Source organism: Chrysemys picta, chromosome 1, assembly GCF_011386835.1.
Source record: "Chrysemys picta bellii isolate R12L10 chromosome 1, ASM1138683v2, whole genome shotgun sequence".
Taxonomy (NCBI): Eukaryota; Metazoa; Chordata; order Testudines; family Emydidae; genus Chrysemys; species Chrysemys picta.
In genome coordinates this window covers 216,983,645-217,001,384 of record NC_088791.1, presented here as the reverse complement: position 1 = coordinate 217,001,384, position 17,740 = coordinate 216,983,645, and the positions used below count along the sequence as shown (strand labels likewise).

The following is a 17,740-nucleotide window of genomic DNA, read 5'->3' as shown; positions in this document are numbered from 1 at the left end:
TTGGAGGAGGAAGCTGTCTGGTTCAAATACACAGGAGATAAGAGCCAGACCTGCAGTGATAGGGAATAGATTGGGAAAAGGAGACTGGGGGGGGGGGCTAAGATTGGGACTAGAATCCAGGGAGGGAAATGAGGTTTGGGGGTGGTCTGGGAGTCAGTAGTTGGGATAAGGGTGAGATCAGCTGAGGAGCTGGGCAGGAGACGGAGACTGGGACTGAGAACGATGGACAGGCAACCTTAATCTTAGCATTTCCTCACTTTTGAGTGCTTGATTTGGCAATCTTAATGTTCTCTTACCATAGTTTTTTGTGTGCAATACGTAATATACATCTAAACTGTGAAGTGATGATCACAACCCAAAATAACACCACTTACTCTTAGGTTATGATTCAATTTGTGTGAATATTTGAAGTGAATTCAACTATTAAATTAGAAATCTGAATTTTCTTTTTAAAAAAAGAAAAGACCTTTTATTTTATTTTTAATTATTTTTTGTGGATAAAGGACTCATGTCTACTTTTTTAAATAGCCCTATAATATATGATATTGATCAGTTCTTCTCTCTCAAAAGTTTGATCATGTAAATCTAATTTATTTGTAAGTGAAAGAGATTTAAAAAATAAACCGCATTATAAGCATTTAATTCCATAAATGCTTCTATCTCTATTGTGGAAGATGCTAGATAAAAATAGACATTATATGCCAGTGTTCAAGAATACATGCATAGCATTTTATATTTCAGACCTTTAGACAGATGGGGCACGTGGATGAGGGAATCAGGGAGCTCCAGTCAAAAGCAGGGTCCTTTGTTGTGATTGACACTAGGAGTCCTAGAGGATAGGCATCTTCCCTAGTGGCATCCCTCCGAAGGTATGCAGAGCAGTGACTGATCTCCTCTGGATCTTAGACCATCTGCAGTCATAGGCCTTTTCTCTTGCACGCCTCCTATGATCCACTGAAATTGAGCACCTATTATCTTCACTTTGAGATCTGGGACAGCAAAGTTCATCTTCTGTAAATCACCTCAGATGTGCGGGAGAGAAACTCTGTTGTTCTTACAGGTGCCTAGGAGATCTCCTCTTCTCCTGTTCTGCTCCTCTTGTGCACCTTTGAAGGCATGATGTGGAAGAGATAGATCTAGCCCCATAAAAAACTTTGTACCCAGTGCGTAATATTTCCCATGTCAACCTGATTAAAGTTTTCAGGACTCCTTCTATTTCTTATATTTAAAAAAAGTTAGTTTAAGGTTGTTGAAGTAATTATTATAACCCTATGCAAAATACATAACTAGATAATGAAAGCATTACCATTAAAATCCTAAGCATAAAAAGGGTAGAAATAACCAGTTACGATTATTTGCATAAAAATTGTATCACCTTTTCAATCTATCCATTGTTTGGCAGTACTGATGTGACACTTCACCTTGCACATTTCAATAACTGTTACATTTGATATGTAAGATGTACTCAAGAACTGTTTCACCAGAACATAGTTATTCTTCTCTTCTCCCCTCCCCCTCCCCCCCATATATTAGTGCTGTAGATATTGAAAGGAGTCAAAGCTGCTGTTGGAATGTATAAGTTAAGTTTTAAAATGTATTGTCATTAACTAATTGTACGAATTAGAAGCAAAAATTTGGCTATCGGGACATAATACATTGTTATTTCTTAGCAGCAAACACTTGCACATTTATTTGTTCTAGGGATTTGGGATGGTGGAATTCCTGGTGCCTAATTTGCAGTATATAAATCACCACAGTTAAATTAGCTCTCAGTTTTGAATTGAGTACTCCATTTAGAAATTAGTGTATTTTATTGAAGTTGGGAGTTATTAATATGTATGGTACTGTGTTAATCCTTGTTCATATGCTTTTTAATGTAGAAATCAAGCCAGCAAAAGCTCTGCTGTGCAGTCACATCACAGATCGAATAGCAAGGATATGCAGACTCTAGGGGCTGGACTGCAAAGAGGAGAAGAGGTTCTTCCAGCAAATGAAAGCTTTCTAAATGGAAATCTTCCTGCAGCTGCACACAGTCCAATGCATACAAAAAAACCAAGCAACCCACCTGGATCTGGCAACAAGGATCTAGCCAATAACAACATACCACATCTTCTCAGTCCAAAGGAATCAAAGACAAAAACAGAATTTGATTTTAATTTGGACCCAAAAGCTTCTGATGGTCCAGGTACAAAATATCTGAAGTCAAACACCAGATCTCAGCAGAACCGGCACTCATTTATGGAAACTTCTCAAAGCAAAACTGGCACTCTGCAGCCAAGTGAGAAACATAGTCGCCACAGCTATATTGATACTATACCCCAGTCTTCAAAGAGTCCCTCCTATCGGACAAAGTCAAAGACTCATGGGGTTCTAACAGATTCGAAATCTGTGGGTAATCTTTCTGAGGCCAGGGCTCAAATTGCGGAACCAAATAGCAGTAGGTATTTTCCATCAAGCTGCTTGGACTTGAACTCTCCTACCAGTCCTACTCCACCCCGGCACAGTGACAATAGAACTTTACTCAGTCCTTCGGGCAGGAATAACCGAAGTGATGGTACCCTGGATTCCCGAAGACCGCCAACAAGACATTCCAAAACCATGGAAGAGTTGAAATTGCCAGATCACACGGATGGAAGCCATTCACATTCATTATCTGCCCCACATGAATCGTTTTCATATGGTCTAGGTTACACAAGTCCCTTTTCCTCACAGCAGCGCCCTCATAGACATTCCATGTATGTGAGCCGAGACAGAGTGAGGTCCAAGGGCTCAGAGGGTGGCTTAAGCGTAGGGCAGGGGATGGCAGCCAGAGCAAACAGCCTGCAACTGTTATCTCCACAGGTGCAGCATAGGTCACTCACACGATCTGTTGGCTCTTCACGGGAAGACTGTACAGAAGATACTAATAGGGTTAGTTTGAAATGTTGCCTATTGAAGTTTTTTTTTCTCTGTATTTCTTGCATGCATGTAGGCTCAGATGGTCAAAAGTGGCCTCTAATTTTGTATGGGTTTTTTTGTTTTGTTTTGTTTTTTTACTTCAAAAGAAGGGAGGTTGGATTTTCTGAGATGCTGAGGTATCCACCATTCAAAATAAGAGGGCACTTTTAAAAATTTGGGCCACAATGAAGCATACAGTCACTTCTAGCAAAATACTGAAAATGTGAGAACAGTCAAGTTGTGTAAAATAATGTGATTTGATACGTGGTCACTGAACCAGTGTTTATGCTAACTGATGTAATTTTTACTAGGTTATTTTTCTTAATTAACTTTCTCTATTTGGATTTTGTAGCATGCCTTGCTGTAAATAGTAATCTTAAACATTTCTGAATTGGGATTTTCTGTCACTTAACCTGCAGCATGAGTTTATTGATACAGTGGTCACGGTTAAAAAGTCAGCATTTGCTAGCAGGTGTGACAGTACGGTATCTGAGATACGGCAGTATTTCTCTATGCTAAGGGTATATCTGCACTGCAATTGTGAGGCGTGATTTCAGCCCATGTAGACCTACCCGAGCTAGCTTTCATCTAGCTAGCTTGAGTAACAGTAGCAGTGAAGCCACAGCTGGCTCCACGAGCTAGCCCTGCCTGCCAAAGACCCTGGGTACGTACATGAGTGGCCATCGCCTGTGCAGCCTTTCAGACTTCCCAACTGCAGTGTCAATGTACGCCTAATGTAATAAATAACTGGGGGATGTGAGAGACTGTACTGTAGGAATCGTTAACAAATGCTAACTCTCAATGGTGATCCCTGTATGTGTCACAAACCCACCTGTCGAGCTTGATAATTTACATAGTCTATATGCAGAACCATCTCCTCTCACTCTGCTTTTACACTGCCCCTTTCTGGTCAGTGTGAACTGAGGTTATTTTGGTTATGCACGTCACAGTTATGGTATCTCTCTGTGGAGACTGTAGTTTAGCCTTAATTTGTGTATTATGGATCTTCTCCAAAGAATGGGCCAGATTCTGTGCTGATTTGATTCTTTATTCAGTCCTATTGACTTCATTGAAAGTACACATAGGGTTGTAAATCAGTACAAAATGTGTCCCAAAATCTTTTTTTTTTTTAAACTTGATACTGTTCTTGGAGATTTTTGCAAAGTTGGACAGTAATATGGTACAAAGAGAAGTACTTATATACAATGCGCATTTCACATAAGTACCTGCAAATATAAGCAGCAGGGTGAATTCTAAGGGAATTTAAAAATGGTGTGCAATTTGTTGACAAATTTGAAAGGGTTTTGAAAAGAGCTACAAGAATGATTCAAGGTCTAGAAAATATGCCTTAGATTGAGCTTGTTTAGTGTCTCACTGTATTTAGTTTATCCAAGAGAAGGTTAAGAGATGACTTGATCATGGTCTACGAGAACCTACAGGGGAAGAGATCTCCAGGCCAGTAGAAGAGGCCTAAACAAATCCAGTTGTTAGGAGCTGAAGCTAGACAAATTCAGACTAGAAATGAGGTGCAAACTTTTTAAATAGTGAGGGTAACTAACCATTGGAATAAATAACCTAAGGATATGGTGGATTGTCCATCACTTGAAGTCTTTAAATCAAGACTGGATATCTTTCTAAAAGCTATGCTGGAACTCAGACAAAAGTTATGGGCTTGATGCATAAATTATTGGGGAAGGTTCTTTGGCTTGTGTTATGCAGAAGATCAAATTAGATGATCATGGTGTTCCCTTCTGAGTTTAAAATATGTGAATCTATGAAATACTTGTAATAGAAAGGTTTAGGAATATATCCAAGGATGGCATGAGATTAGACAAACTTTTTTATGCATCTGTGTCAATTCCAATATCTAATGAAATTGCTCTTTCATTCCTGTTTAATCATTGCCATCCTTAACCATCTGCTGAACTCTATCAGCTGAGGGGACAGCATAAAGTTTAATTGATATCTGGGCTAGAGCTATTTTTAAAATTCTGTACTATGTAATCATGCATATCCAGCTATTTGGGATGTATTTGGTTGCCTGGTTATTCCAAGCTGTGCTTGGTTCCCCATTACACAGTATCTAATAATAGAAGTTGGAATTTATTGACCACTTCACATGTTCTGAGCACTTCACAAACATTGACTTATTAGTCCTCCCAGCCCACTTTTCAGGCAGGTACATAAGTAAGATGTAGGATTCCCAGTTTACAGAGGTGGAAAGTGAAACAGAAAGATGATATGAATTCCCTAACGCCACCCAGCAAGACGTTGGCCAAGCATGGAACCACCTGATGCCTGTCCCTCTATGCCATGATGCTTCCCAGCCATACTACCTCTTTCTGTGTCTTTCACTCTTTGCTTGATAAGCAAGGAGCCATCAATTAGGTATTCCTAATTGTCTATAAATTGAATGTTTCTCTGTTCCTGGGCGTGTGGATCTCTCTGAGAGAGCAATAATATTTGCCGATGCACTAATTCTTAAAGTAATACGACTCTCTTTCTAGAAATCATATTAAGACAAGTTTTTGTATACTTGCCACATCAGCTCAGACATGATTGCAGTAGGAGAAGCCCTTCCGTTCCATGGATGTCCCCAGGCATGACAACTGTGAACTATTTTAAAAGAAAAGTAACCTTTAAAATGGTGCTGCAGTAGATGCTTTGCAAAATTAGGTTTTATTTCCCCCGTGTGTGCTCATTTTCCAGCTTGCATTTCAGTTAAGCTGGTTGTATTCATGATCATGCCATCAGTATAATGGTTACTGAAACAGAGCAGTGGTTTCCACCATTCAGTGACAGGGTACTTCCTGATTGCTAGCTTATATTTTTATTCTGTGATTTAATAGTATCTTTTACAATGAGTCTTTTTGTAGTGAATGTTAATTCAATAAGTAATTTTAATGGTATTTCACATTGTGTGGAGACATTGAGTGTAATTATCAAATCATTTTTGTCTTTTGACAACCAGTTGACAAATGCATATTTTAGTTAGGAAAAATGTTGTACCTTCCATCTTTATTGCATTGATTCATTTTGGCTTGGTTAGGAATGTCTGTCTGACTTAGCAGTTTCTAATTCATTTTATATGCGTTTGTCTCTTAAGGCTAACATTTTCAATCCCAAATATCTCCAGCAATGTTTCTAAATCCATATTTAGGCAAAGTAAAGGTGTAAAGGAATAAAAGTGGCTTCATTTTTCTGAGTTGCTGAGTACTCATAAATCTCCCTGATGCTAATAGAACTTAATGGTGCCTATTACCTTTTGAAAAATCTGGCAATTTTTACGTACATGCTTAAATGTGGATTTAGGAGCCTAGGTTTGAACATATTGATCCAAAGTAAGAGTTAAATACTTTTTATGCTCTCTCCTGCTCTTCCCCCTATATTGAGGTACAATATCAAGATAAAGTTAAAATGGATTTGTAAACTATTATGGTCAGAAAATTCAGTCATAAGGAACAAGGATAGTGAACATCAGGAAGTTTGTAAATTCTCAAATCTCCAACTATTGTTTGTTTTCACAGGGTTGACAAAACTAGTTAGAATTCATAAACATTTCTGATTGTATAAAGTAATTTTTTTCCAAAACTTTGGGGGGGGGATTAGGTGGAGTGGGGTGGTCAGGTCAACTGTATTTTAGTTAAAGGAAAGCCTGTGCTCTGTATTAAAATAATTGCTCCCCAAAGCTCTTTGCTCAAAAGCTGAGTTGAGCACAAATTTGTCTTACATACTTTATCAAATTTTCTGATTTTTCTCTTCCCCACCCTCTCTCTCAATCTGTTTTATGAATTTCCTTTTAGCAATTTCCTTTCCTCTTCCTGTTAGCTGTACAAGGTCTGTTTAAAGGGAAAATTCCTTGCTTGACTGTCTTTTAGATGTCACTAAGTCCTTTGGTGGGAGGAAAAAAAGTCAGATTATTAGCTTATTAGATAGATATTTAGAAATTGGCTTTTGGGTGGTTGTTTAAGTCCACTTTTTGGGTGGGTATTTGTTTTTATTTTGTGTTTTGTTTTAAAAGATGAACACAAGAGAGTAAAAGAATAGGAAAGATAAATGACATCTTCTGTTTCTCTCACTTGCAGTTTAACTGCTGAAAAATCACAGGTACATCAAACAAGAAGCAACTTTATCAGGCATTTTAGCACCTTGCAAACTTTTAGCAGAATTGGGCTGTAGTTTAAGGCATGTTTTTAGCTTGCCTTTCTGGTAACAGCAGCATTGCAGGATATACTTATCTGGGCTGACTAAACCAGATTTTATTAGATAGATGGCAGGATAGAAGGAAATAGGCAAGAGGAAAATGAGGTGGCGAAGGAAATTAATAACTCAGGGGGGAGTCAATAGCAGAAACCTTAAATTCACATCCTAAATATTGCTAAGGATCTAACTGACCCACCGGTGGTGGGGGTGTCATCTTGTTATCTCTTCTCACAGGGTCTGGCTAGAACTGGGGTCTCAAACATGTGGCCCGCGGGCGGCCCGCCAAGCTCCCCGCCCCCCCCCCCCCAGTTACTTCCTGTTGCCGCCAAACTCCCCCCACCCCCACCCCGAGTTATTTTTTGTGGCAGCTAAGCTCCCCGGGCACTGCTCCCCAATGTTTGGGGCTGGGTCTCTCCCCCGGCCCTGCCTGCTGCCCCCACGAACCTCCCCCGAGTGTCCCCTGGCCTCACCAGGGAGCCTGCAGCTCATGCTGACTTGGCTTCGCTCTGCCTGCTTCCGGCATCACCTGCTGCCGCAGGGTCCCAGTGCCTCCCTCCACTAGGGCCAGGGCAGGCTGCCCTTCCCCTGGCCTTCTGCCCTAGTCCTGAGCCTCTCCAATGCCCTGAGCCCCTCATCCACAGCCCTCACCCCTGCACCCCCTCCTATTCCCAAACTCCATTCCGGAGCCTGCACCCTGCCCCAGCCCGGAGCCTGCACCCAGCACCCAAACTCCATCCCAGATAGTCTGCACCCCAGACCCCCTCCCCCATCCAAACTCCCTCCCAGAGCCCTAGGCAGGTGGGGGCGGAGTTTGGGGGGGGCAGGTTCTTGGCACCACCAACATTTCTACAAACCTGCCACCCCTGGAAGAGGCAGAGCAGGGGTGGAGTGGTGGTGCAGCCCAGTGCAGTGGGGGGGCTTTACTGAGTGTATATATTTTATTAAAGCAGCTTGGAGGAGGAGGTGGAGAAGAGATGGGGCAGGGGCGGGGCCTGATGAAAAGGGTGGAGTGGGGGCGAGGCCAGGGGCAGCGAGGGGTGTGTGTCAGTGATGCGGCCCTCAGGCCAATGCACTAGTCCTCATGTGGCCCTTGTGGTCATTTGAGTTTGAGACCCCTGGGCTAGGACATCTTTCCAAGTTGGGAAATAATTGGTAGTAAATGTCTGGGTCCAAGCAAATTCTGGCAATTGGGGGCCATAAGCACATCACGATGCAGGGTTCCCCTGTGGCTCTGTCCCTGTAGCCCCACTCCAAGACTGTGGCGCTTCCTGTGCTTGGAGAAACTGGGGCAGCAGCACAGAGCTTCCTTCTCCCCCAACCAGGACTGGCAGCAGAAGGCCCCTCTTCTCCCGTGGAGAGACGGGGTGGCAGCAGGATGCCCCCCCGCCCCGCCCCCCCCCCAGTACTTACAGCTTGGCTGCTGAGGTATTTGGGTGAATGAGCAGAGCCCTCTGCACTTTTCTCTCCTAATACACATACAGTCCTCTACTGAAGTTGTCTTGGCAGCTCCTCACACCCCTCCCACCACCCACAGCAGCAGGTCTTAGAGTTAATACCTCCATTGAAATACATTCATTAGTTCACCAGTCTGAGAGCTATTATTTCAGGCTTTCAGGCAAACATTGGTTACACTTGGGTCACGTTACCAAATTTTCTTCACAACCATAACAGGCAGACTTTTTTTTTTTAATGAAAGTTAAGATTCTGGTGTAATCGTGTAACTCCAGAACCTGGGACCCTAGGCATGAGCCTCTAGTGCCTCTGCCTTAATCCCTTCCTGGTGACTGACCGCCATTACTATGAGGCTGATTGACATGCAACACCAGTTATCATCTGCTCACTTCTTCCTCCTAGCAAGTTGTCACATAGCCTCAAGAAAAGCAATGTACGGAGTGGGGTGGCAGCCTTGCTCTATCAAAATTAACCAACCAAAATGCCTGTTTGGTGAATGCCTGTATTCCTCTCCATATTTGTAATCACACCAAAAGTCTTGAAAATCCCTGAGCATTTCTTCCAGTTTAAACACATCTAGTGTGTACCAATCTGTGTTTGCAATTTTTGCTTATTTTATAAACAGTTTTATAGGACAGATTGAGTAAAAATTTGGACAATTTAAGACTTTAACCTGGTGTGCCGGACTCTGCACAATGCCTCGTCTAAGCAGAATGCAATGATGTTTTAGTTGATCTCTAGAACCCACAATGATCAATGGATTCAAAACTAACTACACCTCTACCTCGATATAACGCTGTCCTCGGGAGCCAAAAAATCTTACCGCGTTATAGGTGAAATCGCGTTATATCGAACTTGCTTTGATCCACCGGAGAGCGCAGCCCCGCCCCCACGGAGCACTGCTTTACCGCGTTCTATCCGAATTCGTGTTGTATCAGGTCACATTATATCGGGGTAGAGGTATATAAGAAACTGACCCAGCCCTAGTCAGAAATACCTTTTGTGGTAATCAAAGCACTGGACTGGGCCCTGAGAAATCTGGGTTCAGTTCCTGACTCCATCACAGATTTCTTGTGTGATCATGGGCAAGTCACTTAAAATCTCTGGCCCCTATTCTAGAAAGCCCTGCAAGCACCTGATTAAGTTTAGTCATGTGGTTAAGTCCGAATTAAGTCAAAGTACATGCATAAGGACTTTCCTAAATAGACCTGGACTTTAAAACGCTTTCCTGAATCAGGATCTCTTTCTCATTTCCTTATCTATCGAACAGAAATAATACTTTCTTCCACTTTTTCTCATGTTTATTTAGATTGTAAGCTCTTTGGGGCAGGAATTGTTGCTTGTTGTTTTTATGTACAGTGCCTAGCACAATGGGGCCTCTAAGCACTACCATAATATACATAAGTGCTAATGATATAATATTGCACATATCATAAATCACATGGTTTTAAATTTGCTATCGACAGAGTGACCAGATCCCACCAGAGATGAATCTAACAAGACCTGCAGTTAAAGATTCTTCCAGAGATGTTACTACTTCATTTCATTCACGGCAAAAGTCTGAGGTCTGAGTCACTTTCAAATCCATAATATTATGCCTTTGGGGCAAATATTTTTTTTAATGCCAGCTTTGTCTTTTTGATTGCATAGTGTTGGGTTTCATTATAGCAACGGTTCATAAAACAAAAGGTAAACTGTGGCTGGATTTTATGCTGTGACATGGCGTGGAAGAACAGTACAAGTGTCATCCTTCGTTTTTAATAGATGTTTTTTCTTTGGCTTAGGGTGGAACGTATCATGATCCGCACCCAGAGGATGGAGCCTCTAGTAAAGAAAATAGACTTCTGTATAATGACCCTATTCCCAGAAGAGTTGGCAGCTTTTACAGAGGTAATTTTGCAATGTGCCTTACACAATTAACCAGTGTTTTAACATACAGTAGAATCATAGCATTAAGAAGGATATTCTGAGCTATACAAGAACAAGTAAAAAAGGTGACTGGAAAAAAAATACACCAAGCTAGTACTAAAGTCTATAGAGTCCTTCTGGTTTATCTCTTTTACTACAGTGCATATCTACAAAGTATTTTTTGCAAATACTACCTTTTGCTGATTCACAAGGCATACATAGTATAATACTTTGCAGAGCACAAGACAATTTGCTTACATGGGTATTGGGGAAAAATAAATTCAATGAAATAAAGGAGTTTATCAGGGTTTATATACCATTTTAATCACCAAGGTATCTGATCACATTTAGCAATATACAACACACAAAGACCTATTTAATGAGCTGTCTTTGTGTTCAGAAAACTTTCTTTCCCAGTCTGTACCATACACCTGCTGTCGTGTCCATTTTAACTGATAGGAGTGTTCTAAATACAAAATGTTAATTATTAAAGACTGGGTGGTATCTTTCATTGGTATACTAGCCTTTCATCTCTAGAGACCTAGATTCAAATCTGTTCTTTGATTTACTAAAGGACAAAATCCATTCTTTAAATGAAGCACATTTATATACGTAGATCTCCAGTAGCCATCTAGAGACCTGTTTGAAGGTCATTGGAGCCAACGAGCTGTTCTGATTATCGGTATTTCTTGCAGTGCCATCTCCACGTCCAGAGGGTACATTCCTTGAAACCAATGTGTCAAACAGAGTCAGTGCACTACCAGCAGACAGCAGCACTGTGACAAACCACTCAAAAAGACAAACTACCTTTGATCCATGGTGAGTTATTGTTTACACAGACATACACAGGGTAATATGGAGAGACTGCTAAAGAGCGGCCTCAATTAGGTTTTTCTTTAAAAAAGTCATTAACGTGATCACCTTGCTGCCTATAGTTGTGTTTGGCATGCAGACATCCTTATATGTTCCCTTTGCCTACACTGAAATAACATTGTATGATTTCTGCCCCTTCTGGATCCTCAAGAAGGATCTCATGAAGTTATTCCAGCAAACATATTTTAAAAAAATATATAAATGTTAATATATTTGTGTATTTTTCTCTGATTTTTCCATTACACAACATGTGTCATCTGTGATTAAAGATAAGAGGGAGTGTGTATACATAATGTGGCATACAAGGCCAGTAGTCCAATTTGTGGATTCCAGAATCCGCAAGTGGCAGACCAATGGAAAAAAATGTCCAAGATGCATGTCTTCATATACAATTTAGGATTGTATTTATGAAGAATATAGTTATTGTTCTACATGTGGTGATAGCTTCTCTCCTTTTGCTCATACACCACAGAACTGTGGTAGGTAACACTGCAGAAAGAAATGGATTCTTTCTATTGGGAGGACAGGACAAACCTTCTGTGTTAGCTCTGTATATTGTTTTTAAAAGATTAGAGAAACTTTTAGACAAAAATTGTATACTCAGTTACCTTTCTAAAGTATTATATGTGCCAGTTTTCTTCATTCCTACTAATAAACGTAATCTAACCCCATCATATAACAGAGGAATTAATTGTCTGTAATTGCACCAGTAATTTGACAGCCCTGAAATAAAGAAAAAAACATAATTTGGTCATTGACAATTATTTAGCCCTTAAAATCTTGTCATTCTACCGCTTTGTACAAATACAATAATTTACATCAAATAAAAATAAGTATTACTCTTGGAAAGGATTGTGACTCATCTTTACATGATTAAAAATGGTGTTGGTTCTCACTAGTGCACTAACTATCCTTCAAACTCCATTATATCTTTTGCAAGATTTTAGTAAGATCTTTAATTGTATTAACTATACAGTGGCTACAAAGGGAAATATAGTGTTATATAATGGATGAACTCCAAAGTACAGCAACACGTGGTTCTGTGTGAGAAGTCCTAGCAATGGTTTAACGATATTGCAAAATTGTTCTCTGCTGTAAGTGCAACTTAATCACATTTTTCATTAATGTAAAGTCTGTGTTTCTCTATATCTTTTTGTGGGGGAAATTCTGTAATTGCATGTAAAAATGTTAACTCTATTTTAATAGAACATGACTCTGACTACATCATTTTATGATGAACTAAATATTTAATGTTCTAATGGCATACATAATTGGTATGTGAAAACTCATCTCAAGTTATGAATGAATGTGTAATCCAGCTGAACTTCCTACTACTCTAAGATATTGCTTCTCACTCATCTTATTGCTCTTTGTTACCTCTTTCTGATGTCAAAGATTTTGTGAATGTTTTAGGCTGAACTGACACAGATGTTCCCTTGTCTGTGTATGCATTTGTACACCCGAGCTTCGCTGTCCAGCATCTTTAAAATTAGACATTATACTGCTGAACTTGTCCATTGTCATTAGGATTTACTCTTAAATGACTTAAATTATCTCTGCACTTAAGCAGCCTGACCTAAACAAAAACATGTTTTTCATCCTATCAGGAACTTTTCTATTTACCACACTCACTTTATATTCCTCTAAATTCTTGGGTTTTTCCATTTCCTTCTCTTTTTACGAGAGTAGATAGTTTGCTCTCTTTCACTTACTGTCATCTGCATTAGTTCCATGAGAATTAATAGCCTGGCCTTGAGCCAGATGTATATTACCTGCCTGCACTGTGAGATTACCTGCATAGCTCTACCAATGTGCCCCAGTCTTGACCTGTATTATCTCTACTGCTACTACAGCTCTCTTCACTACAAGCTATAAATTGTGTTGAATTATGCAACAGTATGTTGGAAGTCTCTGAAATGGCCACATATTAGACATTTGGGGGCTTGTGGGGAACTTCAGTTAATGAGATCCCTTATGTAGGTGTAAATGTTTTTCAGTGCCCTTATGACAAATGACCGGTCACATCCTCTTTATTGCATGCTACCTTTCTGCAGAAATGAATACGTTCTTTTCTTACCGTCACTTCAAGGAATTCATAGCTGTGGGCTGAAGCTTTACCAACTTGACATCTGCAGAGTGCCTTAGGCTTCTAGACATCTCCCATGAGTTTTCAAGACCAGAGTTCCTTTACACTTCTGGAATTTGACTAGACTATTGCAAGGAGCTGCAGATTCGTAATTTCAGTGGAGCTACACTCATTTACTTGAGCTGAAGATCTGGCTCTTTATCAACGCCGCATAGCTTGGTCTTGTTCACATCTCCTGATAATATATATTTCCCTTTAATTTTTCCTGCATAAATCTCTTTCATATGATTCAAGTAAGCCCCATTTTCATCTACAGTATTTGCCTTTTTTCTTTTCATCTACTCCCCGGTGTCTGAGCCCTCATACTTGTGCATGCAGTCCGCATCTTCCTCAGCCATCCATGGTTTTGTTTGTTATCAAACCATAGTGCACAATTAACATATTTAAATTCGGGTAAATACTGATCTTTGAACTCTAACCTTTTGGAATGTTGTCATGCCCTGTTACACTGCCCATTATAACGGGAAAGGGGAAGCCAGAAGTGCACCTGAGGAGAGAGGAAAGGACCCTTTATTTTATTTACAATAGCTTTCCAAAATCCTGAAGGCACTGTGATTCTGTATTGGAAATAAAGCTAGTGACGCATACATGATACCAGTTTGGGGAATTCTGGTCCAGCCACTTTTAAAAGTTTAACAGTTAATTGCACAAAGTGATGCAGTTTCTGTTTTCATGATAAATGATTTACTTATTGAGCCCAAGCACTCTCGCCTTGTTGCATTTCATGTATTTCTTGTAGTGACACCTGGTGGTAGCACTGTGTGTCTGTTTTTCTACTAGGAAGCCCCTTTTTCAAATGATTATAACTTGACAGTAAACATTTGTTGTGTTTTTACCCCTATGTGCAAAATCTTTGTCTTAGATCTTGGGGGACAAGGACATTTAATTTTAAAAGGTAAAAAAATCCTGCTCTTAAGAGAACTGGTATTTAAAATAGTTTGCTAGTTTCAGATGATGTCTTGCCTTCATTTACAGTAACTCAATGACTATTATTCTTTTATTTTTTTTAAAAGTTAACCTAAAAGTCAGTATTTAACTTTGAGAATTTAATTACTGGCCATGTGTGGTAAGCACTTTTCAAAGAAACCTTCATAAAGATTTTTAAAATATCTTTGATTGGGACAAAATCTAACTCTCAGATGTGTGAGAGACAGTGTGTATGTCTACACCAGGGGCGGGCAAACTTTTTGGCTTGAGGGCCATGTCAGGTTTCTGAAATTGTATGGAGGGCTGGTTAGGGGAGGCTGTGCCTCCCCAAACAGTCAGGCATGGCCCGGCCCCCACCCCATATCCTGCCCTATCCACCCCTCCCTGTCCCCTGACCGCTCCCGGACCTCCTGCCCTGACTGCCCCGCACTGCCCCATCAAATCCCTCCTCTCATTCCTGACTGCCCCCTGAGACTCCTGCCCCATCCAACCACCCCATCTCCCTGTCCCCTGACCGCCTCCAGAACCCCTGTCCATGACTGCGCCCCGCCGCCTCATCCAACCCCCCCTCCTTCCTGACTGCCCCTCTGCCCCCATTCAACCCTCTGTTCCCCTCCCTCTGACCTCCCTGACCCCTATCCACACCCCCACCCCGACCACCACCCGAACTCCCCTGCCCTCTATCCAACCCCTCCTGCCCCCTTACCGCCCCGCCGAGAGCACCAGGACAGGCAGCCGCGTCGCCTGGCTGGAGCCAGCCACGCCACCGCGCAGCACAGAGCACCGGGTCAGGCTGCGGCTCTGCAGCTGCGCTGCTCCACAAGAGCTCTCAGCCCACAGCATTGCACCAGCAGCGCAGTGAGCTGAGGCTGCCGGGGATGGGGAACAGTACGGGAGGGCTGGGGGCTAGCCTCCCAGGCCAGGAGCTCAGGGGCCGGGCAGGACAGTCCCGCGGCCTGTAGTTTGCCCTCCTCTGGTCTACGCTGTGCTGTGAAAACTATGGCAGAGAGTCTGAGCTCAGGTCTGCAAGCTCAGGCTCGTGGGGCTGATGCTACAGCACTAATAACTGTGTGGAGGTTAAGGCAGGAGCTCAAGGTTTGAAGTCCAGGGAGGGGGGTGGGTTTCAGAGCCCGAACTCCAGCCCAAACCACAATGTCTAAATTGCTGTTAACACCATAGCACAAGCCCCGTGAGCTCAAATCTGTAGACCCGGACTCTGAGACTCGCTGGTGTGGGTTCTAAAATGCAGTGTAGAAGTACTGTCTGTTTGGAGGCGTACCGTCAGTATGCACGCAGCAATGCCTCTGGAGCTGTGAACTACTACTGAGCGCATTAGCTAGGACCCCAGCCTACTGTGAAAGCTGGATGCTGGCCTGTTGGTACATGGATGTTTGCTGCACCACCTCCACTCCAGCTCAGTGCACCTATACATGACAGGTGCCCTTACATGTAAGCAGTAGAGTCTGACTCTGCTCTTAACTTCGTTTTAAATTTTTGTCCCCACATCCATCTCTTCTGTGAAGCCAAAACACACAAGATGACCAGTATTGCCAAACCTAAGCATTCAAAAATCATGAGACAAGTTTAAAATTGATGAGGTTTTATTGCTTTTTTTATTTTTTAAATTGGGTTGTTTTTATTTGCCTTCTTGTTTCTGAGCTGTTAGGGTGCAATCAGATCACGTTATCAGGTTTTTCTCTGCAACCATAAGGGCTAGAAAATTACGTTAAAAAAAATAAAAGCTATGATTCTCATGTAACTGCTTACCTCCAGGAGCTGGGGTTTTAAGAAAAAACACCAAATATCACAACACTTGTCAGAAACTTGGAAGAGTTGGTAACACTGAGTAACTATACATCCCACTTTTACCAGGCTAATCCTGTTTATTCTTATATTAACTAGTGTCTCAATAACTTCTTTTGGATCCTTGAAATGTCCTGGTGTTCATGTTCTCAATCCAAATGTTCTATTTTTTTAAATCAGTGCAAAGTCTTTGTTTTGAGACTTTCTGCTCTAATGCTATCTCTTTGTACCTTCTTATTTCAGTCTCCTCATATTACGAGCATGTGTTTTTGTATCAACCATTGTTCAAGGCCAAAGCTTGTCAGACCACAGCATATGCAATATGAGTTTGAGGAGTTGAGCACCAGTCTAATCAGTGCAAAGCCACTCCATTGGCCCCTTGAGCAAACGGGTTGGGGAGTAAGAGGGCGGATACCTACCAGCCTGTCTGTCCATCACTTTCCTCCTCTTTATGGAGGAGAGGGAAGTGAAGAATAGAGCTCCACCTCCCTCCAGTTTTCTCTGCTGCTACAGGCAGGCATTTTCTGACCTGGATGCAGTGAATCAAGGACGGGAGCCAGAACATAGAACATTTGAATATTTAATTACCCTGAAAAAATGGTGCAAAAAGTGTTTGGTTTTGATTTTGAAGATGCGATCATCTTAAATAGACAGTGACTCTTCTTTACATGGGACTTGGAGGCAGAAAAGCCATGCCAGGAAATTCTGCATTACCCAATGTGTTATAGGGTCAACCTCTGTGGCAAGACAGAAGGGTTTGTATATGGGCCAGTGGAGCAGTATAGACATGGTCACTGGGTTTGCAATTTACACTGAGTCAGTTTTGTTGTTTAACGCCCATGTTTTGAGGAATGGCAGGCAGCAAACTTTCCTGTTTTCTCCCACCCCAGCTCTCTAATAGTAGTAGGTGCACAATTAGATACTACAGGGTGAGGCTAAGGATTTCTCAGCACCACTTGCTCAATGCACAGCCCGGTGGCTTGGACTCTGTACTTCTAGGATTTGGCCTACAAGCTAGGGAAGATGGAACTATCTCAAACCACATACTTTTATGTTAATAACAGTGTGTGTGTGTGTGTGTGTGTGTGTGTGTATTGTCCATGTTACGCCACCTTTGATGGAAGGCATCCGTAAAGCTGTCAGCAGTTTACTCTTGGATTTCCTCCATGCTACATTAAATGGGTGAATAGTTAGAAGACAGCCTTTCTGCAGTTTTGCTGTATTACCAAATGCAAAAGTCTGGATGGAATTGGGAATCCCTAGTAATCTGATGTCTTTTTTTAAATTTGTATAAGAATCTAGTCATTAAATACTATACTAATGACTTTTCATGGAAGCTAATTATAGCTTTGTAATTTTCTAAGGAAAAGCATATTGCTGAAATCTAGAAGGAGCATTCGGGGGGGGGGGGTGTTTAGTGTAGATATATGTTCCAGAACCATAAATTATGCAAATCTCCACTTCTCCTTTCTTCCTACACATCAGAAAACC

The 17,740-nt window shown here is 41.5% G+C and overlaps 1 protein-coding gene across 8 annotated transcripts in view; it reads left to right on the top strand.

The window, feature by feature from the left end:
* CDKL5 (cyclin dependent kinase like 5) overlaps positions 1 to 17,740 on the top strand; it is a 197,846-nt gene that overhangs the window by 169,753 nt on the left and 10,353 nt on the right. For 5 of the 8 annotated variants that reach the window (XM_005281558.5, XM_005281556.5, XM_065580056.1 and 2 more), the window contains 4 exons: positions 1,881 to 2,910; positions 10,059 to 10,157; positions 10,377 to 10,482; positions 11,196 to 11,319. In XM_005281558.5, coding sequence (XP_005281615.2) covers positions 1,881 to 2,910; positions 10,059 to 10,157; positions 10,377 to 10,482; positions 11,196 to 11,319 — 1,359 coding nt within the window. The remainder of the gene's footprint in view (positions 1 to 1,880; positions 2,911 to 10,058; positions 10,158 to 10,376; positions 10,483 to 11,195; positions 11,320 to 17,740) is intronic. The other 3 variants (XM_065580048.1, XM_005281557.5, XM_065580052.1) reach the window with 1 other exon arrangement.